This window comes from Rhinoderma darwinii, chromosome 1 (genome assembly GCF_050947455.1).
Source record: "Rhinoderma darwinii isolate aRhiDar2 chromosome 1, aRhiDar2.hap1, whole genome shotgun sequence".
In the NCBI taxonomy this organism is placed as follows: domain Eukaryota; kingdom Metazoa; phylum Chordata; class Amphibia; order Anura; family Rhinodermatidae; genus Rhinoderma; species Rhinoderma darwinii.
Genome location: NC_134687.1, coordinates 323,201,060 through 323,225,219, shown reverse-complemented (window position 1 = coordinate 323,225,219; position 24,160 = coordinate 323,201,060). Strand labels below are relative to the sequence as shown.

The 24,160-nt window shown below is 39.9% G+C and overlaps 1 protein-coding gene across 2 annotated transcripts in view; it reads left to right on the top strand.

The window, feature by feature from the left end:
- Positions 1-21,451, top strand: part of ANP32B (acidic nuclear phosphoprotein 32 family member B) — a 40,124-nt gene extending 18,673 nt beyond the window's left edge. For both annotated transcript variants that reach the window (XM_075825620.1, XM_075825619.1), the window contains 6 exons: positions 9,110-9,259; positions 11,180-11,302; positions 14,613-14,808; positions 18,211-18,341; positions 18,723-18,786; positions 20,687-21,451. In XM_075825620.1, coding sequence (XP_075681735.1) covers positions 9,110-9,259; positions 11,180-11,302; positions 14,613-14,808; positions 18,211-18,341; positions 18,723-18,786; positions 20,687-20,760 — 738 coding nt within the window. In that variant the 3' untranslated portion in view covers positions 20,761-21,451. The remainder of the gene's footprint in view (positions 1-9,109; positions 9,260-11,179; positions 11,303-14,612; positions 14,809-18,210; positions 18,342-18,722; positions 18,787-20,686) is intronic.
- Positions 21,452-24,160: the final 2,709 nt, after the last annotated feature.

Genomic DNA, 24,160 nt, shown 5'->3' with positions numbered 1-24,160 from the left:
CTAACACGGGTGCATCGGAAAAAAAGGCTTTAATTTGCACGACGGTATCAGAATTGGACCACCGATGATTGGCAAAGGGTTTCCTTCCCTGATGAATCACGTTTTCTGGTTCATCGAACGGATGGACGTTGGCGTGTCAGGCGAGAAACCTCAAAAAACAAACACCCTACAACCGTTGCTGGAAGAACACAAGCTGGTGGCGGCAGTCTTGGGAATTTTTTCATGCCATTCTCTGGGCCCACTCATCCATGTGGAAGGCACTCTGAACCGATTTCAGTATGAATCCATCGTTGCAGATCACGTCCACCCATACAAGCTGTTTGTCTTCTCTGGGGCAGATGGAATCTTCCAGCCAGACAATGCGACATGTCACACGGCTAGAAATGTCCGATAGTGGTTGGAAAAGCATGACCTAGACCAAGTAATTCCCTGGCCCTCCTAAGTCGCCAGACTTGAACCCAATTGAGCATCTGTTGGACCACCGCGATCATCTTGTTCGCTCTATGGATCCTCCCCCACGCACCCTCCAGCAAATGTGGGGTGCACTGCATAACTGATACAACCTACCAGCACTTTATTGAGTCAGTCCCAGCCTGTCTAGCGGCGGATTCTCTGGATTTTAGCTGGTGGTCATAATAATGTGACTCGACAGTATATGTATGTATACAGAAGTGTGTGTGTGTAAACACACACACACACACACACACACACACACTCACTCTGCAACAGCATGGAGGACATTATACAGCTGTAATGCGCAATGTAGCAGAGAATCCAGCATTGGGGTGACACAGAAATTTTACCAGAAGCCTGTGTCTTTCTCCCCCTGCTTACCCCTCCATCTTCATAGACTTGTTTGCAGCATTGTTGACTCTGTCTCTCTCTCTCTCTCCTCACCATACACTTGTATGGACAGGCAGCGAAATTACACACCCCAACCTTCAGCAGCTTGTCCATTCTGCCCTGTAGCCATGGATGGACGGCAGATTACAGTAAGGGAGACACCTAGTGGTAGTAACATCACACAGCATTTGTAATTTACTTACTGTTAAAATTGTTTTATACATGCAAAGTTGATCTATATCAGGTATACTCTTAGATTAGCATAAATTGTTTGAAAAGTTAGTGTCCATTTAATAATCCACTTTCTAGAAAAGTGCCACAGAAACAACCCGGAAATGCTCTGTTTCCAATGGGAGACAAAGTAGTCTAAGCCACATCCCTTTAGCAAAGATTAATCGCCGTTTCCCTAGCAAAAATGGAGGGAACTGCAAGGCAATGATTTATATTGGATTAGTTCAATAATTGGTTTACCAAATATTAATACAGGGGCAAGAGCTTGCGAAATGATTAACTGTGACGTGTAAGTGTATGGGCCTCACGTAGAGGAATTGCTGCGTATTTTCCGTCCGGATTTGACTACTGACAATACGCAACGCAATATAGTAGCAGCAAAGTGGGTGAGATTTTAACAAATCTCATCCACACGCTGCGTAAAAATTTTGAGAAGAAATTGACCTGCAGTGCGTATTTTTCATACGGCAACATGTCCCTTCCTGCTGCGGAAGGTGGACTGACTTGCTGATATCTCCTCTGAAAAACGCAGCATCTCCCAGCATTGAGAAAAACGCAGCAAAATACGCTCCATTTTTCTGCAGTAAAAAGCGCAGGAAATGGTACGTTTTTTTCCACAGCTGAATGTCTGCTACTTTTTAATAGAATTGCTGCAGAAATTTTCTGCAGCAATTCCAATAGGTGTGGACAAGCCCTATTTGGGACCAACACCTTTGCTGTTTGGGGGCAATAAAATGATTTGACCGCACTGTGTGAATATAACCTGACAGTGTTTTATAATGGAAAAGTGCAAGTTATTGTAGTTCATACATGGAATGCAAGTACATAAATAAACATTGCTATAGCCTGTATTCGGACTTGTGGTCATTGATACATTTTATAAAAAAAATTATATATATATATATATATATATATATACACACACACACACACACACACACACACACACACACACACACACACTAGGGGAAATCCCTCCATAATCCTTTAGTTTGTTTAAAGGCAAACTAAATGCTAAACTTTTTTCATCTGTGTTGGTAGTTAATTTTTTTTTTTTGTATCTTTGCTTTTGATGTCTGCTAATATATATGTTCACTTTCTGCTGTGTGTTTTTACGTAGTAAACCACAACAGAAAGCTTTTACAGAGTAGTAAAGTATAGGGTCTCAATAACGCCATGTGGGTATTAAAGCATGCTGAATCTCCATAGATGTTCTCCTCCACTTTTAGTGCATCCAAAATATAAACTAAATCTACTTTAGCAAATTGTCTTGACTAAAAATATCTGGAGACCGTTGTGTAATTTGCTGCAAAAAATATGCATCAAAATCGCAGGACATTCGCAGGTAAAAACCGCATTTAATCGTGCGTTTTCCAATGCGGTTTTTACATTTTGATTCGTAAGTAGATGTGTTTTCATGCTGCAGGTTTTGGTGTGTTTAGCTTTAGAACTAGTCAGAAATTGCAAGTGGAAACGCAGATAAATTGACATGCTGTAGATTTTAAAATATGCACTGCAGGTCAATTTACATGCAGAAAAAAAATACGTATAGTGATTTGGCATCCAGCAGCTTGCAATGTATTGGAATACATATATGCTGCAGAAGCAAAATGGTTGACTATTTGTAATTAAAACTAATATTAGACATTTTTTTTTTATCATAGAATAAAATGATGCAACGGTGTGTATATAGCCTTTAAAAGACAAAAGGTGGTGGTCAAGGTCGAATTCGTATCTGTACACCTCATATGAATTGTTATTATTTTTAACCTATAGTCATTAACCTGTGACGTAAAATTGGTGGCCTATCCTTCATTCAAGCTGCTGCCAACCAGTTTGAGACCTGCTTTGAACCTAAAAAATGACAACCACCAATAATCCCATGGCGATTTTCTATGCATTTTTCTACTTGGGGTGATAACTCCTGTGTTTCCGCCACTGAAGTCAATGTGCCATTATTCTCTACCAATTCACTAATACTAAATTCCTTGTAGTAGTATCAGAGAGTTTATGACTTTAAAAAGATGGAATCCAATAATATTATATTGATTTGCTAGTTATTCCATTCACTAAAATACTATGATATTTTGCTAAGTTAGTAGGAACTTTATTTGCAGTATTACATGTTATTTTTTCCGGCAGACCCCCTACACTATTTGATTTGCTATTATTTTCATGCTTTGTTATGCTGCACACACGCAATTTATCAGATTATTCTATGACCTGTTGGTAAATTTGAACAGTATGTGACTAAAGAGAGAAATGTAGTGGCCAGTGTGCCAGAATATGGCTTGGTTATGTTACAGCCATATCACTACCTACAGTATATCACTACTTATGTCTGGTCAAATTGGATTATGATCCTGTTACTTGGTGCTCACTATTTTAGCTTGGTCTGTGCCAAGTGTGGTTTGCTTAATGTGATGTCAAACCGATCAATTTCATTTACGTAAACCGTTGATATATGCAGTGTTCATCGGCTTGCATAAAGCTGACTGTTCTTTGCCAAGCGTTTTATACACATAATTAATAATCCACCCTTTTTAGGCCTTATTTACACGAGCGTATTTCACGTCCATGATACGTGCATGAAAACAACGCACGTCACACGGACCTATGCAAGTCAATGGGGCCATTCAGGCAATCGGTGTTTTTCACGCAGCGTGTCGGCTGCGTGAAAGTTACTGCATGTCCTATACTTGTGCGTTTTTCGCGCATCACGCATCCATTGAAGTCAATGGGTGCGTGAAAATCACGGACGCACATCCGTGTGCTGTGCGTGATTCACGCAACAGTTGCTAAAGAAATTATGAAAAATAGAAAAACACCACCTTCAGTTTATTTTGCTAACATGATACGCCTGACATTCGCGCGTAAAAAACGCACACGCACCATACACTGTCACACGGAACTGCAATGCAGGAAAAACCCTGGTTTTTTTTTTTTACGTGTGCAAAATGCACACGTTCATGTGAATAAGGCCTTACACTGGAGAATGGTCGGGCAAACAAGCGTTCATGTGCCCTGTGCAAACAGGGAAATGATCAGCCGATGAACGAACAAACGCTCGTTCATTGGCTGATATGCTCATTTATGCAGCATTAAATATCACCACTGTTGGCCGCACGTCTCCCTGTGTAAACACGGAGATGTGCTGCCGACATGATAAAAATGTATGGGGACGAGCGAACGGATTAACGAGTTCTTGTCCCCATACATAAGCAATCATTGCTCCTTGTGGAAGTAGCAAACGAGCGCTGATCAGCGAGCTGTCAAGTTGATCGGCGCTAGTTTTCATGGCCTATATCTGGCCGCGTAATAGGACCTTTTTTAGTTACACCACAAAAAACTATACGATGAGAAGTTGGTAACGTGAGTAGCCTAGTCAACATTTTATGATCCTGTCAGTCGAAACTCTGGCCAAATGGTAGTATTACAGCATGTGGCCAACTGTTCTAGTCGTGGATTCACAAACCATTTGTATCTAAAATAGAGCTGTGTTCACACCATGATTTTGCCATACAGTTGAGGTATAATTTTTTTTAAGGGGGAAAAGACTTGGCTATTAAACAGCTGCATCCTTCCGAAGCAGAGAATAGAGTGCCGTCATTATAGGCAAGATGAAGATACCGCTTAAGTTTTTTTTGCCACCCTTAGGAGCAGTACAATCTGACAATGTTGCCCTTGGACCGGAAAAAATGGTGCACACATGTTCTACAGGAACAGTAGTCCTATCTTTGGCTAAATAATTTCTAATTGAAAATACATTGTATAGTAGGCAGGTATGAAATGCTACCGCTTGAATTCATTATAGACCAGACACGCAGCAAGTTCATGGCAAAGATCTAGTGAATAACAAAAATCATGTAAGGAGTCGTCTGAACAAGATTATCCCTGTTTATATGCCCTGTTAGGATATATATCTGTCATTGCAGCTTGGTGCGCTGGCTAATAAACGGAGTTATTAAGCAGAGGCACTTTGCTCTGGCAGTCTAAGCACATGCATGTATTGCATAATAACCCATATTTTGAGCCTGGAGTAGGTTTGCCTTCCATCAGGGCAAATCAGGGAAATCTTGCCCAAAGGTTTCCCTGCTTTGTTCTGATAGGATTGATTCCTGCTCTTGGCATAAAATATCCCATTCAGAGCCATACTGCAGCCTAAATGGATTTTACCACAACTTCTTGCCAGAATAGGCATTCACAGGCCATTAAAGGGGTGTTCCAGCCTCCAGCATTTTTCACCTATCCACTGGATAGGTGGAAAAGCTAGATCGGTTGAGGTCTGACTCCGTTGGCATCATAGACTTTAAATGGAGCAGCACCGCGCATGCCCGGCCTACGCTACGTTCAAATTCCTCCTAGCTGCCGTCTTGCGGCTGGGTGGGACAGGGGTTTCCCGTTCTGGTGATCAGTGGGTTCCCAGCAGTCAGACCCGCACCCATCTAGAATTTTTCACCTATCCTGTGAATAGGTGAAAAATTAGAGACTTGAATATCACTTTTAAGTTAGGGTTGGTGTGCCACATAGGAGTGGGGTGGGGGGGGGGGGTAGTGTGTGGCACATGTAGCACGAGACACACATTTTCTGGCACTCAGCCAGGTTAAAGATAAGTATGGTATAGCTATAGTGACATAATAAGAGTAGTGCGTAAATGGGCTTACTGCAGAGATACGGTATCGGATCGAAGTCTAGAGCATAGATGCAATAACAGGTGATGTAAACAAGCTTACTGCATATTTATTTATTTCTGTTACTTATATAGCACCAACATATTCTCCAGCGCTGTGCAGAGGTTGTCCTTCCTTACTTTCCCCATTGGGGCTCACAATCTAAGTTCAATATTGGTATGTTTTTGTATAGACATAGAACTAGTACCAAGCTCAGTACTTAGATACAGTAATGTAATCAAGCTTACTGCAAAGATAAATATGCAAGTCACAATTGTCCCCAGGCCGCACCATTCCTCGGTGACAGCAGTGAGAAAAGGAAAAAATAAATAAAAATGTAGACCCCGCACATTAAGGTGTGCCTGGGCACACCAGGAGCACATTGTGCGCATGCCTATGCTTGGCAGGATTGGATTTGTTTTAACCTCTTCCCGTCGTAAACATTTTCGTTTTTTCCTCCCCACCTTCCAAATGCCATAACTTTTTCAGTTGATATAGCCCTATGAGGGCTTGATTTTTGTGGGACCAGTTGTAGTTTTTCATAGCGCCATTTATTGTGCCATATATCGTACTAGGAAATGTTAAGAAATTATTTGTGGGGTACAAATCAGATTCCTCCATTGTTTTTTGTGTCCGTGCCGTAGAAACTTTCAGAAAAAAATAGGACATATTTTTTATTTTACGGACCGTGCTCCCGAGCTGCGATGACCACCATTGGCACCCCCCGATCGTGGTGTGGGGGCGCCGATTAGCTGTCGGAGGGGTCCGCCCACTCTCTATAACGCCTCAGATGCTGCGGTCGCGATTGACAGCAGCATTTGAGGGGTTAAACGGCCAAGAACAGCACGATCACTGCTCCCGGCCGTTAGTCTGGGCTGTCAGCTGGAAAACACAGCTGACACTCGCAAGGTATGGAGGGTGCTCGGCTCGTGAGCGCCCTTCATACTTCCCTGTAACACTAATCACGTACATGTATGTCATAATGCGTCAAAGAGTAATTAACCTCATTGATAGCATGCCAAGGCGTGTAAGGCCCCATGCACACGACCATGCCGGCCGTGCCCGTAATTACAGGTCGCAATTACGGCACGGTCGTGTGCATGGGGCCTCGTTTGAAAAGAGTCAAATCTTCACTCCTCAAGTCTTTCCGAATTTACTCCGCCTCCTTACTTTTGATCGCTCCTCACCACACAAAATCCTGAGCTTGCGCATTGATGTCCTATTCTGGTATGCGCGTACAACGGATTATTAGAATAAAAGGCGTGAAATATTTGCAGACCGTTATTTACAGTCGGAGGAGGAGTTTAGGAGAGGGGATAACAGTAATGAACTTTTGATAGCAGTGGCCAGTGAGGGATAAGTAAAGTTCAATAGGTGAAATGCTGGTGACCGGTTCCCTTTTAAGCCGTGTCTCTGGCACGGCTTAACAGAAGCCTGTGAAAATCACAATTTACTGCAATACAGAGGGACTAATAAATGGTGTAAAAAAAAAAGTTTAAAAGTTTTATTAGTACATTATGCCATGACTCCCCATAATCCCGGGAGTAAGACCAATGTGCTGTTCCCTTGTGAAGGCCCCTTCATGGCGTCGCCCACATGGTCTCCAGACCAATCTCCAACTATCATTGCATCCGAGACAAAAGCGGGACTCATCCCTGAAGAGGATAGACCTCCATTCCAGCCGCCATTGCCGTCCTGCTGTGCGCAATGATAGCTTTTGAGAGCGGTGACCTGTGGTCAATGGAACACTTGTAGCTGGACATCTGGTTCATAGCCCAATGTTGTGTAAACGCCTTCTGATGGTTTGTGTCAACACTGGTTGTTGGGATGTGACGTCCAATTTTACTTGCGGTACAGAATGGATCGCTACGCGCCTTTTTTCCAATCAGACGATCTGTCCGTTCAGTGGTTTGCCTCTGCGCACCAGTTGCTGTCATTCCTATTAGTTGTTCTCCCAACCTCCTGGAATGCAACGTTTAACAGTGCTGACATCTCGGCCTAGGCGCATAGTGATCTCCTGGAATGATAAACCAAGCGCTCTCCGTTGAAGGATTCTGTCCCTCTCAGTTTGTGACAAGTGGCGACAACTGGCACGTCGACTAACAGGAGGCTTCGCACAATCATCCCACGCCACTTGATCCGATTTTTGAGGTTTCATGTGGCTAAACACTTTGCTTTCAATCTGTCTTTTATGCCCCCACATGCCACAGATTGGAGCTCGATGATTGTCATCATTTGCAGATCTTAGTGTCACCTGCTACTTCCTAAATTTGCATAACCTTATGGCTTGCACTTCTTGGTGGTACAATCTCAGAGTGTGTGTGTGTGTGTGTGTGTGTGTGTGTGTGTGTGTGTGTGTGTGTGTGTGTGTGTGTGTGTGTATTGCATCATTCAAAATAAAATTTAAAAAAAAACAAAATAAAATTCTATATTATAGTAAGTAGCTGCCTTTGTTACAAAAATCCACTATATGAAACATATCTGATTACTAAACATTTCTGTTTTTGGAAGTTGCTTATGCTTAGATTGTTGTAAATTGCAACACTTGTTTCCCTTCTAATTCACCTTTGATACTTTGTGGAAAGACACATCTCACATACTAGATTGTGTGCAGTGTTATGTAACAAGGGTTTTATGATGCCCTCTAGCGTCTGTCTTGCATATGTTTTCCCCTATTCTTCACATTGTGTTTCCGATCCATGATCAGCAGCGGTTGGGTGTGAATTTCATAGTCATTACTTCCTCTTTAAATACTATGTTCCTAACATAATTTATAGCTATAAATGTTTCTGTATACATTTGTTATATTTTATAAAATTAGAAGTTTGTTGAATTAAGAAATGACTATTGCATTGCAAGCCATAGATTAAAATAATATTCTTATGTGCAAAAGCATACATTCAGTCATATGTATCGTAATGGCTGAAAATAATTTTTTAAAGCGTATTCAATCACAAACCCACAGGCCCTGACTTATTATTCAGACTACGCCTGATTTTGTCAAAAATTGCACTGGTTAAAAAGTCACATCTACAATTGCTGTTTTTTGGCGTAAATACATAGAATCATACGATGTTCTGGTTGAATCCCATATTTATGAAGCGCCTGTGCCAAATGCATGGGGGAATTATACCAGTGCCCGAGTATTAATGTTCCCCATTGTATAGGCACTACCGCTCCTTTTATTAAAAAGAAAAATATGGGACCACAGCACAATATAGGGTGTCAGCGGTCATTGCTGCGGTTTCCAAAGTGTCAGGGTAGAAATACTGCGATATTTTGAGAAGGAGACCGTTTACAGCCTTATCTGTTTGTCTGAGGTTGTTTTGTACACCATTATCATGTTATGCATTTCTTCTTTATAGGTACGAGAACTGGTTCTTGACAACTGCAGAGCGCGGGAAGGAAAAATTGAGGGCCTAACGGCGGAGTTTGTTAATCTAGAGTTCCTCAGCCTAATAAATGTCTTGTTGATGTCTGTTTCAAATCTTCCAAAGCTACCCAAGTTAAAAAAGGTAAGTTAATTTGTCAGCTTTTTAAATGTCACTGTCTTAAAGGGGTTCTCCCATCAATGAAAGTGATTGCTACCATATTCTATTACTTTTTTACCAGTGAGGGGGGGGGGGTCTGTTTTTTGGTGGACTTTTTGATGTTTTTTTTTTTTAAGTCCAAGCCAAAAGGAAGGAAAATTATAAAGGGGAGACGAAAACATTTTCCTTTTACGATTTCACTCCTGCGTTTGCATATAAAAAAAATTGCATTAAAAAACTCAATGTGTAAACCCAGCTTTAGCCCCTTAACAACCGCCCACAGTCTTTTGACTGCAGTCGGCGCAGGTCCTTAATCCACAGCGACTTCTTTTGGCGTCACAGTAGAATGGGCTGATGAGCGCTCCTCTGCCAAAAGTACCAATACCTGGTTTAATAACCACAGTATCACTGTGCTTGATTGGCCAGCAAACTCGTCTGACCTAAACTCCATAGAAAATCTATAGAGTATTGTCAAGAGGAAGATGAGACACCAGACCCAACAATGCAGATGAGCTGAAGGCCGATATCAAAGCAACCTGGGCTTCCATAACACCTCAGCAGTGCCACAGGCTGATCGCCTCCATGCCACGCCGCATTGATGCAGTAATTCATGCAAAAGGAGCCCCGACCAAGTATTGAGGGCATATACTGTACATTTCAGTAGGACAACGTTTTGGTATTAAAAATCATTTTTGAATTTGGGCTTATATTAATTTTCTGAGACACAAAATTTGAGGTTTTCATGAACTGTCAGCCATAATCATCAACATTAAAAGAAAACAATGCTGTAAATAGATCACTCTGTGTGTAATGAATCTATAGAATAGGAGTTTCACTTTTTGAATTATTACTGAAATAAATTAACTTTTTGGTGATATTCTAATTCATTGAGAAGGACTAGTAGATGTCATATTTGACATGTATTCTTGTTTTTAGTTTTGCTAATTTATTATGAATTATTAAACTACTTTTTTTTTAATCTTTTGTCCCACAACTTTTAATATATATATATTTTTTTTAATATTGGATTGAAATATTTATGCTTTGCATATAAACGGCATAGACTGCTGTTGGGGCATTCCCTAATGGGTATTATCTCAGGACAGTTATGGTGCCCTTTCTTAGGTCCAGAGCTGTCCTATAAAACACTCAGCCCTGGCGTCGGGCTGACTATTGGTAGTTAATGGGTAGTTAATGGGAGTTACTGTCCAGGATCAAGTTTTCTCCTTCTCTCTCTCTTTCTGACTCCACAGTACATATATATATATATACATACCGCTTTTGTTGCTGTCAAAGGCCATCACAGCAGTGAAGGTACAGATATGGTCAATATTTATCATTGTTTTGGATCCATAGTTTCCATACATCCATATTTATACATTAATGTGATATGAATATTAGACATTTGAACATTATTTGCTCAGTCATAGTTTCCACAAGTTTTTGTTTTTTTTTATCAAATAGTATTTTATTGATTTTCCAAAAATTAAAAAGTACAAAAACACAACCAAACAGACACAAAAGAAACGCCCCCTAACCCTCCCCCTGGGACATTCATAAATGAACAGTATGAATGCATTTTTCATATACATGGAAAGTGGTTTACAGCAATAGGTATGCAGTACATTCTCAAGTCCTGGATTATTACAAGCCATATACATACATATTTAACATAGCTTATGTAAGGCAGTTTAATAAAAGGATTTCCTATAAGTATACCATTTTGCATTCTCTATCTCATCCGTATCGCAGGTGCTAGTTCAGGCACATTCAACCATGGTCCCCATATGGATTCAAGTTTTGTAAGAACATGTCGCTTGATAGTTTCATCAAGTTTAAAGTTCTATGCTTGGCATCTTCCCTAAATAATTTATGTAAAAAAATATTGTTTTTCTCTCTTTTCAGCTTGAATTAAGTGACAATAGAATCTCTGGAGGTCTGGATGTATTAGCAGAGAAACTGCCCAACCTCACACATCTAAGTCTCAGTGGAAATAAATTAAAAGACATTAGCACATTGGAACCTCTGGTATGTTGCTTTTTGTTGTTGTGTTTTTTATGTGCTTGTTTTTTTTGGGGGGTTTTTGCCACCTGCCACCTGAAATATTCTCTCAATAGATATGACTATTTGTATAAAATGTATAAAGATGATACATGTAGTGGAATTTATAAACAAAAACAAATATGGATCTGTACTACAAATGTCTGATCAGCCCGGTCCAAATCGCGTTATTCTCTGTACCTTAACCGGAAGGTAGTGACCTTTCCCACTGTGTAGCCATATGGCCGTGTTTTCACTTTAGACCAAGTGGGCGTTGTAGTTGCATAGCTATATCGCTCTGTGCAGCCTCATACACAAAGACTAACGTTACTGCAGTGTCCTGACCGTGAATATACATTACCTCCAGCCAGGACGTGATGTGTATTCAGAATCCTGACACTTCTGAATCTTTTCTGTGAGATTTCCAGCAAGACCAACGTAATCTCGTTTTAAATTCTTGTTTACAGCGTAATCTCGCGAGATTACGTTTGCCTTGCTGGAAATCTCACAGAAAAGATTCAGAATTGTCAGGATTCTAAATACACATCACGTCCTGGCTGGAGGTAATGTATATTCATTGTCAGGACCCTGCAGTAACGTTATAGTGTGTTTATGTGGCTGCACATAGTGATATAACTATATCGCTATCTGCTGTGTAAATGAATGGAGAGTAGTGTATGACGCTGATTGGTCACTGATTGGTCAGCGTCATACACTCCTCTGTACAACGCCCACTTGGTCTAGAGTAAAAACACGCCCACTTGGGCATTAAGAAACTAATTAGCATAAAGCTAAAAATCGTAAAGTGTTAAAAATAGATAGTTTTTCTAAATAAAAGCACTGCTGTCACCTACATTATAGCGCCCATCTCCTTATGTAGGGGATAGGCCAATTATAATGTGGTGACAGAGTCTCTTTAACTATTCAGGTATTTTAAGTTGGGTTGTTAAAAGGATATTCCAGCTAAAAAAATTTAGCACATATCCACTGTATAGATGTTAGATGAATCTGTGACTGATTTCTTAGGCCCCACTGACAGTGGAATCCCCATGCACACGAACGTATTTTTGCGGCTGCAATTCATTTCAATGGGCCCATGCACACGACCGTTGTTTCCACGGTTCGTGCATTGCCCAGGAGCCTGCACCGCAAAAATAACGGACATGTCTTATTACGGCCGTGTTTTGCAGTCCAGGCTCATAGAAACTAATGAACGCGGCCATGTGCACGGTCCGCAATTTGCGGGCTGCTCGTGGGTGACACTCCTTGGCCATCCGAGCCGCAAATCACGCCCGTGCACACCACTACGGTCGTGTGCATGAGGCCTTAAATGGGCACCCAGCATCCTCCGTTACCCTCACTAACAAGCCTGCAGTGAAGAGCAGTTGTATGGAGTGGTGGTAAGTTAGCATGTGTGTGCTACCACTCAAGACAACTTTATGGGTGTTTGTTCAGAATGTGACACAAATCCATGGATCCATCCTAACTTGTGTCAATAACTCAGGATGCTTTGGTGTGATAGTTGCTTTCATATCACACACACACACACACACACACTATTTGGCCAAAAATGTGTGGACAACTGACCATCACACCTATATGGGTTTTATGTATATCCTGTTCAAAAACCATGGGTATTAATATAGAGTTGGACTCTCTTTTATGGCTATAACCGATGCCACTGCTCTCGAAAGGCTTTCCGTAAGATTTTGGCATGTGTCTGTGAATTTGTGCCCATTCAGCCAAAAGAGTGTTTGTAGTTTGTAAAGGCAGACGCTGATGTTGGATGAGAAGGTCTGGCTCACAATAGGCCTTCCAATTCATAACAAAGGATGTTTAATGGGGTTAAAGTCAGGGTTCTGTGCAGGCCACTGAACTTTCCACAGCAAACTCATCAAACCATGTCTTTATGGACCTCGCTTTGTGCACAGGGGCACAGTCATGCTAAAACAAGAAAATGCCTTTCCCAGACTGTTGCCATAAAGTTGGAAGCCTACAATTGTGTAAAAAAAAAAAAAAGTCTTTGTATGCGGTCGCAGTAAGGCTGGGTTCACACGACCTATTTTCAGACGTAATAGAGGCGTTTTACGCCTCGAATTACGTCTGAGAAAACTGCTCCGATACGTAGGCAAACATCTGCCCATTACTTTCAATGGGTTTTACAATGTACTGTGCTGACGACCTGTCATTTTACGCGTCGCTGTCAAAACACGACCCGTAAAATTACAGCCTCGTCAAAAGAAGTGCAGGACACTTCTTGGGATGTTTTTGGAGCCGTTTTCTCATAGACTCCAATGAAAACAGCTCCAAAAACGGCCGTAGAAAACGCCGCGAAAAACGCTGTGAAAAACACGAGTTGCTGAAAAAACGTCTGAAAATCAGGGGCTGTTTTCCCTTGAAAACAGCTCCGTATTTTGAGACGTTTTTGACTCTACGTGTGCACATACCCTAACACTACCATTTATTGGAAATAAGATGTGTAGCCCAAACCCTGAAAAAAAGCTCTAGACCATTATCCTTAAAGGGGTTTCCCAGCTTCTGACAACTGATGACCTATCCACCTGATTTTGAGATACAGCTGTTTTTGTAATCCTGTATACAGAGCGACTGTATCTTGCGCTGAATCCTGTATCTGTCAGGTACTGGCAAGTTCAGTGTCAGCAGGTCCTGCGTGTCTCTGACACGCAGGATCGAGCTGTTACCAATCACATCTAAGTTTACAACTTAGATGTGATAGATTTACAGGTGGATCCTGAATGTCAGACCTGCTAACACTGAACCCGTCAGTCCCGCTGACCTGACGGATTCAGGTCTCTGTGCACGATACAGCTGCTCTTTATACAGGATACAAAGCAGCTGTACCTCAAAAACAATTTTTTTTTAAATAAAAACTAATTAGAAAGTTGCACCAAACACACTAATAAACGTTTTTATTTAAAAAAAAAAATAATATATATACTTTTGGAGATGTACATAGCCCTGAAATTTTCTCTCTGGTAGTGCATCAGGAAAAATTAACACTTACTGCCAGGTTTCCCTACAGATTATAACTGATCGCTAGGGGTCCCAACAAGGGGACACTTTGTGATCAGCTTATTTTTGATGGACCCATCTTACAAGTAGTGATTGTCCATAGTGGAAAACCCCTTTTAATTGGCAGTTAAACCTTCAAGCCACTAAATTCTTTCCAGGAATATGTATGAGAATTTAATCCTCATTAAGACCTTCAGCCTGTCACCTCCCACACTGGTATCTTGGAAAATGTTACTGACCTGAAAATTTATTTTTTAAATTTCAGAAAAAATTGGAACATTTGAAGAGTCTTGACCTGTTCAACTGTGAAGTAACAAATCTAATTGACTACAGAGAAAGCGTATTCAAACTCCTCCCTCAGCTGACATACTTGGATGGATATGACCGAGACGATAAGGAGGCACCAGACTCTGATGCAGAGGCTGATGGAGATGGTGTTGACGAAGAGGAGGAAGATGAAGGTCTGCTATTTTGTTTTTACTCTATTAAAATGGTATTTTGGATTCCGCAAATAAAATGTATTAATTATATAATGAAAAGTTGTTAAATTTTTACATTTTGTATCAATTCCTCCCGGTTTCCCTGAGGTCTACTTATTAGTAATTAAAAAGGAAACCTTCCTTGTTTGCTTCCAGGGAAGGACATTTGTGATGATTACACAGTTGTATGGATCTTTACAAGACACTGAAACAGATGTTGAGGCTGGGTTCACACGTCACGTTCAAAAACGGATTATGACTGCGACATGTGAACCCAGCCTTACAGATGGAGTTTAACTGTAGCGAGCCATGCACCTGTCTGATCATCACATGGCACGGATAAGTTTCACCTTCTGGAAGTAAACAATGAAGGTTCCCATTAATTTACTTCATATTAACCCCTTAGTGAACGCCAATGCACCTTTTCACGCCGGTCACTAAGGGGCCTTTTCACAGCGCCTATTCCACTGTGTCCCGTTTCAGGAGGACCGCGGTTGCTCCACTCGCATCCATTTAGTCGCCGTGGTCAATAGTGACCTCGGTGTCAGTGGCTTACAGAGGGGAAAGGGCTCTGATGGGTTGCCACGGCAGCTGGGGGCCTAGCAAAGGCCCCCAGGCCTGCCCTGACTATAAACTTATTAGGCCGTTCCAGAGACATGTCCTAATAGATGAATGAAGAATTGAACAAAGAGATGGATCTTTTGGAGGCGCTGCTGCGTGGTACGATCGGAAAATTAGCGAACAGGTTATTCTGATATAAAATCTGTTTAATGGAACAATAGGTGGCTACGCGTTTCGACGCTGAACGAGCGTCTTCCTCAGGCCATGTGCACATTACAATTCTGACCCTTATATATTGTGATGGATTCGAATTAACAGGAAGAAAAAAACCGCCAAGCCTGCAGGTTGGAAAAGATTTTTAAATATGTTTTATCATTAATAGTATTGTCATTTTTATAGGCTCCTGTAACCACACGATCGCGGTTACTGACAGTGTCAGCTGTAATACACAGCTGACGAACGCAGCGTATGGCGCGGGCTCATGTACTCCATACATCACCCTCCACTACATGCTATTAAGTCGTTGTGCGCGAAGGGGGTTAATGCGTCACAGATGGTGCAGAGTGAAAATTTAAATTTTCCACTGATCTGCCATTTTAATGCACAATAAGTTGTGCCCAGTTTGTGCAACTGAAGACAAATACCTCATAAAATGTTAATCGGGTTCTCCCGGATATGGCGTATCTGTGGCCGTAAACCGCTGTTTGGGCACGCTGTAGGGTTCAGAAGAAAGGAAGTGTCATTTGGAGCGCAGATTTTGCTTGGTAGTTCTGTTTGGGGTTTTGCTAGTATTTCATTTTATAATGTGAGGGCATATGTAAGTTGTGCAGAGTACATCAGGGTACAATAAGAGGGTATAATAATGGGGTGAATAAATAATAATTCACAGATCTGTTTGCCAGTTTCACACTGATAAATGGCGCCCAATCTTATCCACTTTTGGAGCACTGCACAGAACTTTTTTTATTTTTTCTCCACCGGAGCTGTGTGAGGGCTTATTTGTTGCAGGACAATCTGTAGTTTTCATTGATACCATTTTGGGGTAGATGCCATTTTTTTTTTATATATATTTTTTTTTTTTAATTCAATTTTTTGGCAAGTAAGGTGACCAAAAACAATCAATTCTGACAATGTTTTTTTATTCTTCTTTTTTTTTTAATTTTTTTACGCCCTTCCCCCATGGCTATAAATTTAAATTTTACTTTATTCTGCGGGTCGATACGCTTACGGCGATACCATATGTATATAGTGTTTTGTTTTTTTTTATGTTTTGCAGCATTTGCGCAATAAAATCAGGTTTTTTTTATAAAAAAAACATTGTTTTTTTATGTCCCCATATTCTGAGAGTCATGACTTTTTTTTTTTTTTTTTTTTTTTTTTTTTTTTTTTTTTAGTCAAAAAAGTTGTGTAAGGGCTTGTTTTTTGCGTGTCGGGTTGTAGTTTTATTGGTACTATTTTGGGGTGCATGCAACTTTTTTACTACTTTTTATTCTATATTTTGCGAGAGGTGATGACCAAAAAAAAGTGCGATCCTGGCATTGTTTTTTACGCTGTTCACCCTGCAGTAAAATTTCTATTATCATTTTATAATCAAGGACTTATTTTAGAGAAAAAAAACCGTTCTTGTTTATGTAAAAAAGTTTTTTTTTATTTTTACAGTTTTATGAAAAAAATTACTTTTTATTTTTGTCCCACTAGGGGAATTGAAGACTTGCAGCTCTAATCGCTTCTGGAATACATTACACTTCCTCCGGCTGGCCCTCATAGGGTTCCATACATGGCCATCGTCTGGCCTCCGGTTGCCTTGACTAGATTGAGGGCCATACCATATATGGCCAGACAGCTCACGGTCCATTGAAGGACCCCAGGGCTGTCTTGCCATATTTCCTATTAGGGCATACTTAGGTATGTTCTAACAACTGCCTGTGCACTATACGTACACAGGCTAATGTACTGGCACATATCTGATATATGCCAGTACATTAAAGTAAAAACAAAGTAATATTAAATTTAAAAAAATATACATACACTTTTTTTTTTTTTTTTTTTTACAATAAACAGTAAAATAAGTCTCAATACATAAAACATACACATATTCGGTATTGGCGCGGCCGTAATAACCTGCACAACAATTTTTTTTTGCCTCATTTATGATGTGTACACTAAAAAATAAAAACTGCTTTCACTTATTAATGTTAGGCACGAGGTGTGATGAATTTAACCTCCATGTGCCTCACATTAATAGTAATTAACCCCATCATGACTGAGAGACATAATGGGGTTAATTACTATTAATGTGAGGCAGATTCAAAATTCATCACACCAGAAAATGGAAGAACTTTTTTTTTTCTATTACTGTTGGCAAAGTATCGTTTTGGTATCAAAATCGCAATACTACACAAAGTATCGTTTGTTGAAGTCCAAATTCTGGTATCGTGACAACCCTAGTCTACAGAGAGTGATAAAGGTTCAAGTAAGACCAGTTTCACAAAAGTGTAATACGGGCACATTTCTTTGCTCATATTACGACCGCAAATCTCAGCCTGACCGTGGGTGTAATGATCCGAAATAACAGCATAATTGTTCTTCACTGCCTTAGATCGTAGTGCAACAAATCATTTAGAATGCAACTGCAATATCATAATTGCAGAAATTCCATGTTATTTCAAAGTAGTTTTTTGTTTTCCCCCCCCCATACAATTATATTTGAAATTACATGTGACATTATGTGACTGCGATGTTGTACGTTATCACATAGCATTTTTATTTCTGTTTACATAATGTTCCACTCCTAATATATGTACGCATTACAAATATTTATAGAAGGAGAAGAGGAGGAAGATGATGATGAGGAGGAAGGTGAAGAGGAAGAAGATATAGATGAGGAAGAAGATGATGAAGATGAGGAAGAGGTTGGAGAAGAAGATGAAGAGGAGGATGGTAGTGGAGAAGAGGTTAGTGTAGAATATTTTTTGTGTGCATTTTATTATTATAATTCTGATAATTGCATGTAATAAACTGCTGCTATCCTCTAGACAAAATTCATCACAGAATGCTAAATACTATTAATGGGACACTTTTTTTTTTCTTACGAATAAATTTAACCAGTCATGGATAATGGATAGTCTATTGTGCTAAATATTTCCTGACGTCTGAAACCATCCCAAATATTTAATTTGAAAAAGGTTTCCATACCATTTTGTGCTGTCGTCCATTCCCATAATGATGGCTGTGGGAACAGCTTTTCCAAAGGCCAGCGCAAATGCAGCCTTGTATTGACTAGATTTAAAAAAAATTGCTACATTGTTCTAACTCCAGTTTGTTTTATCTACTAGGATGAGGAAATTGGACATGATGGAGAAGTAGATGAAGAGGAGGAGGATGAAGAGGAAGATGAAGGTTTGTCTAATTCATACTAGGCATTCTGGTTAAAACTTGCAATTTACTAGCTTGAGCGTTTTATTTGGCAGCTGCTAAAGATAAATTACAGATTTACTGTAATTTACAAATTTACTTACAATCACAGAAAAAGGCAAAACTCACTGATTATGAGGACAGGTTCTAGCAGTGTGCAGACAAATAAGGCTTCTATGGGGTGTCAGTCCCACCGGTTGTGTGTAGTGGGTAATGCTAGATTGTAGCCTATTCGTTATGCCCATAGTATTAGATCAGGCGGTTTGCCCGGATCTTTCTCAGTACACCACACAAGTTACTGACACTCCATTCTCCCCAAACTTCACAAGGCCAGACTGTATTCAGCAAAAATTATAAACGTGAGGTATTCGTTGACATATTGGCGAAAATACACAATCTCGTAACCTGCGTCAAGGGTCGTCATTGTCTTTGGAGTCCCTACCCTAAAATCAAAATCACTAAAAATAGTGCATAAAAGTTGTCAATAACTCAATAACTTCAGACTTCCAAACCTCCTCTGGCATCAACATCCGTACAAAAACTTTACGCTGGGATATTCATGGCATGGGTTCTGCATGCAAGCCTTACATAATCGAGCACAATGCCAAGCATCGGATGGAGTGGTGTAAAGCATGCCACCGCTGGCTCTGGAGTAGTCTAAATGTGTTCTGTGGAGTGAAGAATCACCCTTCTCCATCTGGCAGTCCGACGGACGAGTCTGGGTTTAGCGAATGCCAGGAGAATGTTGCCTGACTGCATTGTGTCAACTGTAAAGGAATAATGTTATGGGTCTTTTTTAGGGGTTGACTTAGGCCACTCAGTTCCAGTGAAGGGAATTCCTAATGTTTTAGCATACCAAGACATTTTGGACATCTATATGTATGACTGTGCACAAAGCAAAGTCCGTAAAGGCATGGTTGAGTGAGTTTAGTGTGAGCACTGACCTCAACCCCATTAAACACTTTTGTGATGAACTAGAACGGAATATGCAAACCACGCCCTCTCGACTGACATCAGTATCTGACCTCACAAATGCTCTTCTGGATGAATGGCCAAAAATTCCCACAGACACTTTTTTTTTTCCATGTCCTGAAAAAGCTTAGCCCACTACACTTTTCAGTACTTTTCCAAAACGTATACCACACTTATACTTTTTCATTTGTATTGAAGTCACTGGTTACATATTGACGACGTATGCAATCTTAAGCCTGCCACCATATATGGAAAATATTGAATTTACAAAGTTTGATTTAGCTCAAGAACAAAAAAATGTATGCGTTTTTAGAAGTAAGAATGGGCACAAACATATACTACAAAAAACGTAAGCGTATGTTACGAATGCATGTTTTTGTAACTTTAAAACGTATACGTAGTCATATTCAACTAACGTGTGCCCAAAACGTGATGTGAACTTAGCCTAATGTGTAGGTGTCCCAATATTCTTGTCCATATAGTGTATCTGCCCCAAAATGGAGGCATTAAAAGATACACATCGTCCCTCAAAAAACACCCACATCGGCAGAAAAATGTAAATGAAAAAAATCACGATGTCCTCAAGGACCAAAATAGCTGCATCCTGAAAGGGTTAAGTAACTACCAATATGGCTGCACCGAATGCAAATACCAAAATAAAAATTCGTAATCCACAAACTTTGGCTTCCACATTAGATTTTTCTGCTACAAAAATTTGGCGCAGCAGCCAAGCCACACAAAAAAGTGGTTAATATGAATGTTTTGTTACACTTGCCATCAGCAATAATTTTCAAGCGACTATAACCAGTTTTTAATACTAATACAGGACCTGACTTGTATGTGTTTTTTCTTTTTGTTAACGCTGTTGGTGTGTTTGATGGTAACTCCATACATAATCTGTCTCATTCTCCAGATGAAGAAGAAGCTGGAAAAGGAGAAAAGAGGAAGAGGGAAACAGATGACGAAGGTGATGAAGAGGATGATTAAATTTGTGTAAGAAAAAAAATTGAAAAGGACCTTACTGGATTACATAGTATTGATTGAACTGGCCCCATCCATGGATTACTGAAAAGCAAGCTGCAAATGAAATGTAACAATTAAAACAAGCCCTATCCCTAAATACCCAAAAAGAGCCAAAGAGTTGTTACTGTGACATTCCTACAGCCAATAAACCCTACTGGAAGCTTACATCCTGGTTTATAATTAAGTCTCAAAAAGGCAAAAAAAAATTAATAAAAGGAAAAAATAAATATATATCTATGTATACATAGGAAAAATTATATTTACACACAAAACGTTCGGCTAAACAAACTGGGCCAATGCTTTTACTATTACATTTGGGTTCTTAAGGGTTAACAAGCTAGAACATTTAGTGTGTGCTTGGTGAGTCATGATTGTCAATGGCTACCTATTATATAGACATTGGAGCACCATTTTTACTTTCTGTACAACAAAAAAAGAAAGAAAAACTTTGTAAATAAAATCTTAACAGTTTGGGCCTGTTTTTCATGCTTTGCTTTCTTTTCCTAACAGTTCAGTATTTTTTTACAGTAGGATGTTTTTGCGAAAACTGCAGATGAACTATTTTTAAGAACATGAGTGAAATAAACATGTTACTATTTGGTAAACCCTAGTTGTATGTTTACGTTTCTGAATAAGTAAATTACTCTTAATCGTGTACTTGTAATGTGCTTTGTATTTTTTTTCTGTATATACTCTGTGTGCGTGCGTGCGTGCGTGTGTATTTACGACCATCAAAAATTTTGGAATTGCTGAGAAATATCTTTCAGGTTATTTTTTCCCAGTTTTTAATTATATTGATAACTTTTTCTTGAGGTGTGAATGGCTAGTAGGGTACTTTTCATTGACCTTGACAGGGAAACTCATCCCAAAAGAGAGAACTAGAATTGAAGTGTGGAAATTGAGCTGGCCAGTCCCCCTGTTTTTTTTTTGTGTTAAATCATTTTTGAATAGTTTAGATAATTGTCCTGCAGCATGATGAAATTTAGCGCAAACACTGCTGATTTTCCGAAACTGCTTTCATTGCGGAAAATCTGCAGCGTAATACAGTAGCAGCAGAGTGGATGAGATTTGATCAAATCTGATCCACACGCTGCATAAAAACCCACAGAATTTTTTTTTTATAAAAATGAGTGTTTTTTTCTGACAGAATTCCCTGCGGGGACCAGGACGGATACGCTGTGTACCCTGTCTCAACATAGCTGGAGGATAAACAGATTTTTCAAGGGGAGGGGACGATGAGCGGTAAAACTTTACGGCCAAAACTTACATCTTGATTCAACATTACGTCAATCTATAGTGTCTGAAAAAAGTGCTCGGACTTGACCACGTCGTGGCCTTACAGATATGCTCAATTGCGGTAGAAGCACTCTCAACCCAGGAGGTAGAAACCACTCTGGTTGAATGAGCTTTAACCCCTTCCCTCCTCAGCTATTTTTCGGATTTTCACATTTTTTTTTTCTTCCCACCTTCCAAAAGCTATAGTTTTAATTTTTCCGTATATATATATATATATATGACATAGACATACGAGGGCTTGTTTGTTGCTGGGACAAGTTGTAGTTTTTCATGGCACCATTTATTGTACCACATAATGTACTGGGAAACTACATATTCACATTATTCTACAGGTTGATACGATTACGGCGATACCAAATTTATGTTTTGTTTTACCACTTTTATAAAAATAAAACTATTTGCTATGTTCTGAGAGCCATAACTTTTTCATTTTTCCTTCAAAGTAAGGATGTGAGTAAATTTTGCAGGGCGAGCTGTAGTTTTCACTGATACCATTTTGGGGTATATGTAACTTTTTGATCACTTTTTATTGTATTTTTTTGGAGCGCTAAGGTAATCAAAAAACAGCAATTTGCGTGTTTTATATATAATATATATTTCTTTTTACGGCATTCACCGAGCGGGTTAAACAACGCTATATCGTGATAGTTCGGACTCTTACGGACGCGGCAATACCAGTTATGTTAACTTTAATGTTTTTTTAACATTGATTTAGGGAAAAAATGTGAAAAGGGTTTTTTAACTTAATACTTTCCTTTTTTTTTTGGAACATTAAAAAAAAAACTACGTTTTTAACTTTTTTTTTTATTAGTCCCCCTAGGAGACTTGAAGTGGCGATCGTTGGAACGCTAGCATGATATACTGCAATACTAATGTATTGCAATATATCGTGATTCTGACAGAGGCAGAGCTTCAAAGGAGTACAAAGTTGGCAGACCTGGGGGCCTGGCAGCCATAACAACCGTTGTTAACAGCCGATCGTGCCACGGGGGGGGGGGGGTGATGGCTTGTTTCAGGGGGCACCCCCCCTGATTCTAACACTTCAAATATCGCTGTCTCGATTGACCGTGGCATTTAAGGTGTAAAACGGGTCTAATCAAAGTAATCTTTGATTTCGCCCGTTGCAGTGAGGTGTGTGTTGGCTGCGTGACACAGCCGTCACCTGCTGTGTATGGAGTGAGCTCAGCCCGTGAGCTTGCTCCATACTTCCACTTAACGCAATATCATGTAACTGTAGGTGATAAGGGTTAAGAAGTTAAGCAGCAGGGGAGGAGTCTTCTCCATAATCTTATAGGAATTGGAAATATCTTTGATCCATCTTGAAATTGAAATCTTGCTTGCTTACTTTGTCCCTGGTTCTTGCCATGGAATTGGATCAATAATTGCTCTTGACATCTGAACGTCTTTGTTCTTTCCAAATAGGCGAGGATACATCATCCTACGTCCATCGTATGAAATTCGGCCTCCTTTTCATTTTTAGGGAAGGCACAGAAAGAAAGAAGTGATATATCTTGATGACTGAAATGTGGGCAGTATCTTTGGAAGAAAGGATGTTAAAGGTCTTAGAATAACTATGTCTTCCAGAATATTTAAATAAGGTGGACTAGAAGAGAAGGATTGTATTTCACAGACTCTACGAGCAGATGTAATTGCTAGAAAGAATGCCATTTTCGAAGTCAGGAACTTTTAATAAGAAATCTTGAATTGGATCAAAGGGATGTTTGGTAAGTGCTGTTAGCACCAAGTTTAGATCCCAAGGAGGAGCTCTAGGAACAATTGAAGCCGCTATATGTGATGTTGCTCTAAAAAATCGTTTAATCCACGGATAGTCAGCAAGCTTTTGATACAGGAAGGCACTGAGGGCTGCAGCGTGGACTTAAGTGCTGGTCTTTAAGCCTACATCGATAACTAATTGAAGGAATTCAAGGATAGTAGATATCTTGGGTTCAAATAAAGAATCTGATGTCTGGTTCAGGAAGGAAAGGAAGGCTCTCTATACTTTTTGTGGTACGTTTTTTGAAGTGACCATCTTCCTGGTTTTTAATGAGGTATCTACAACCTTTTTTTA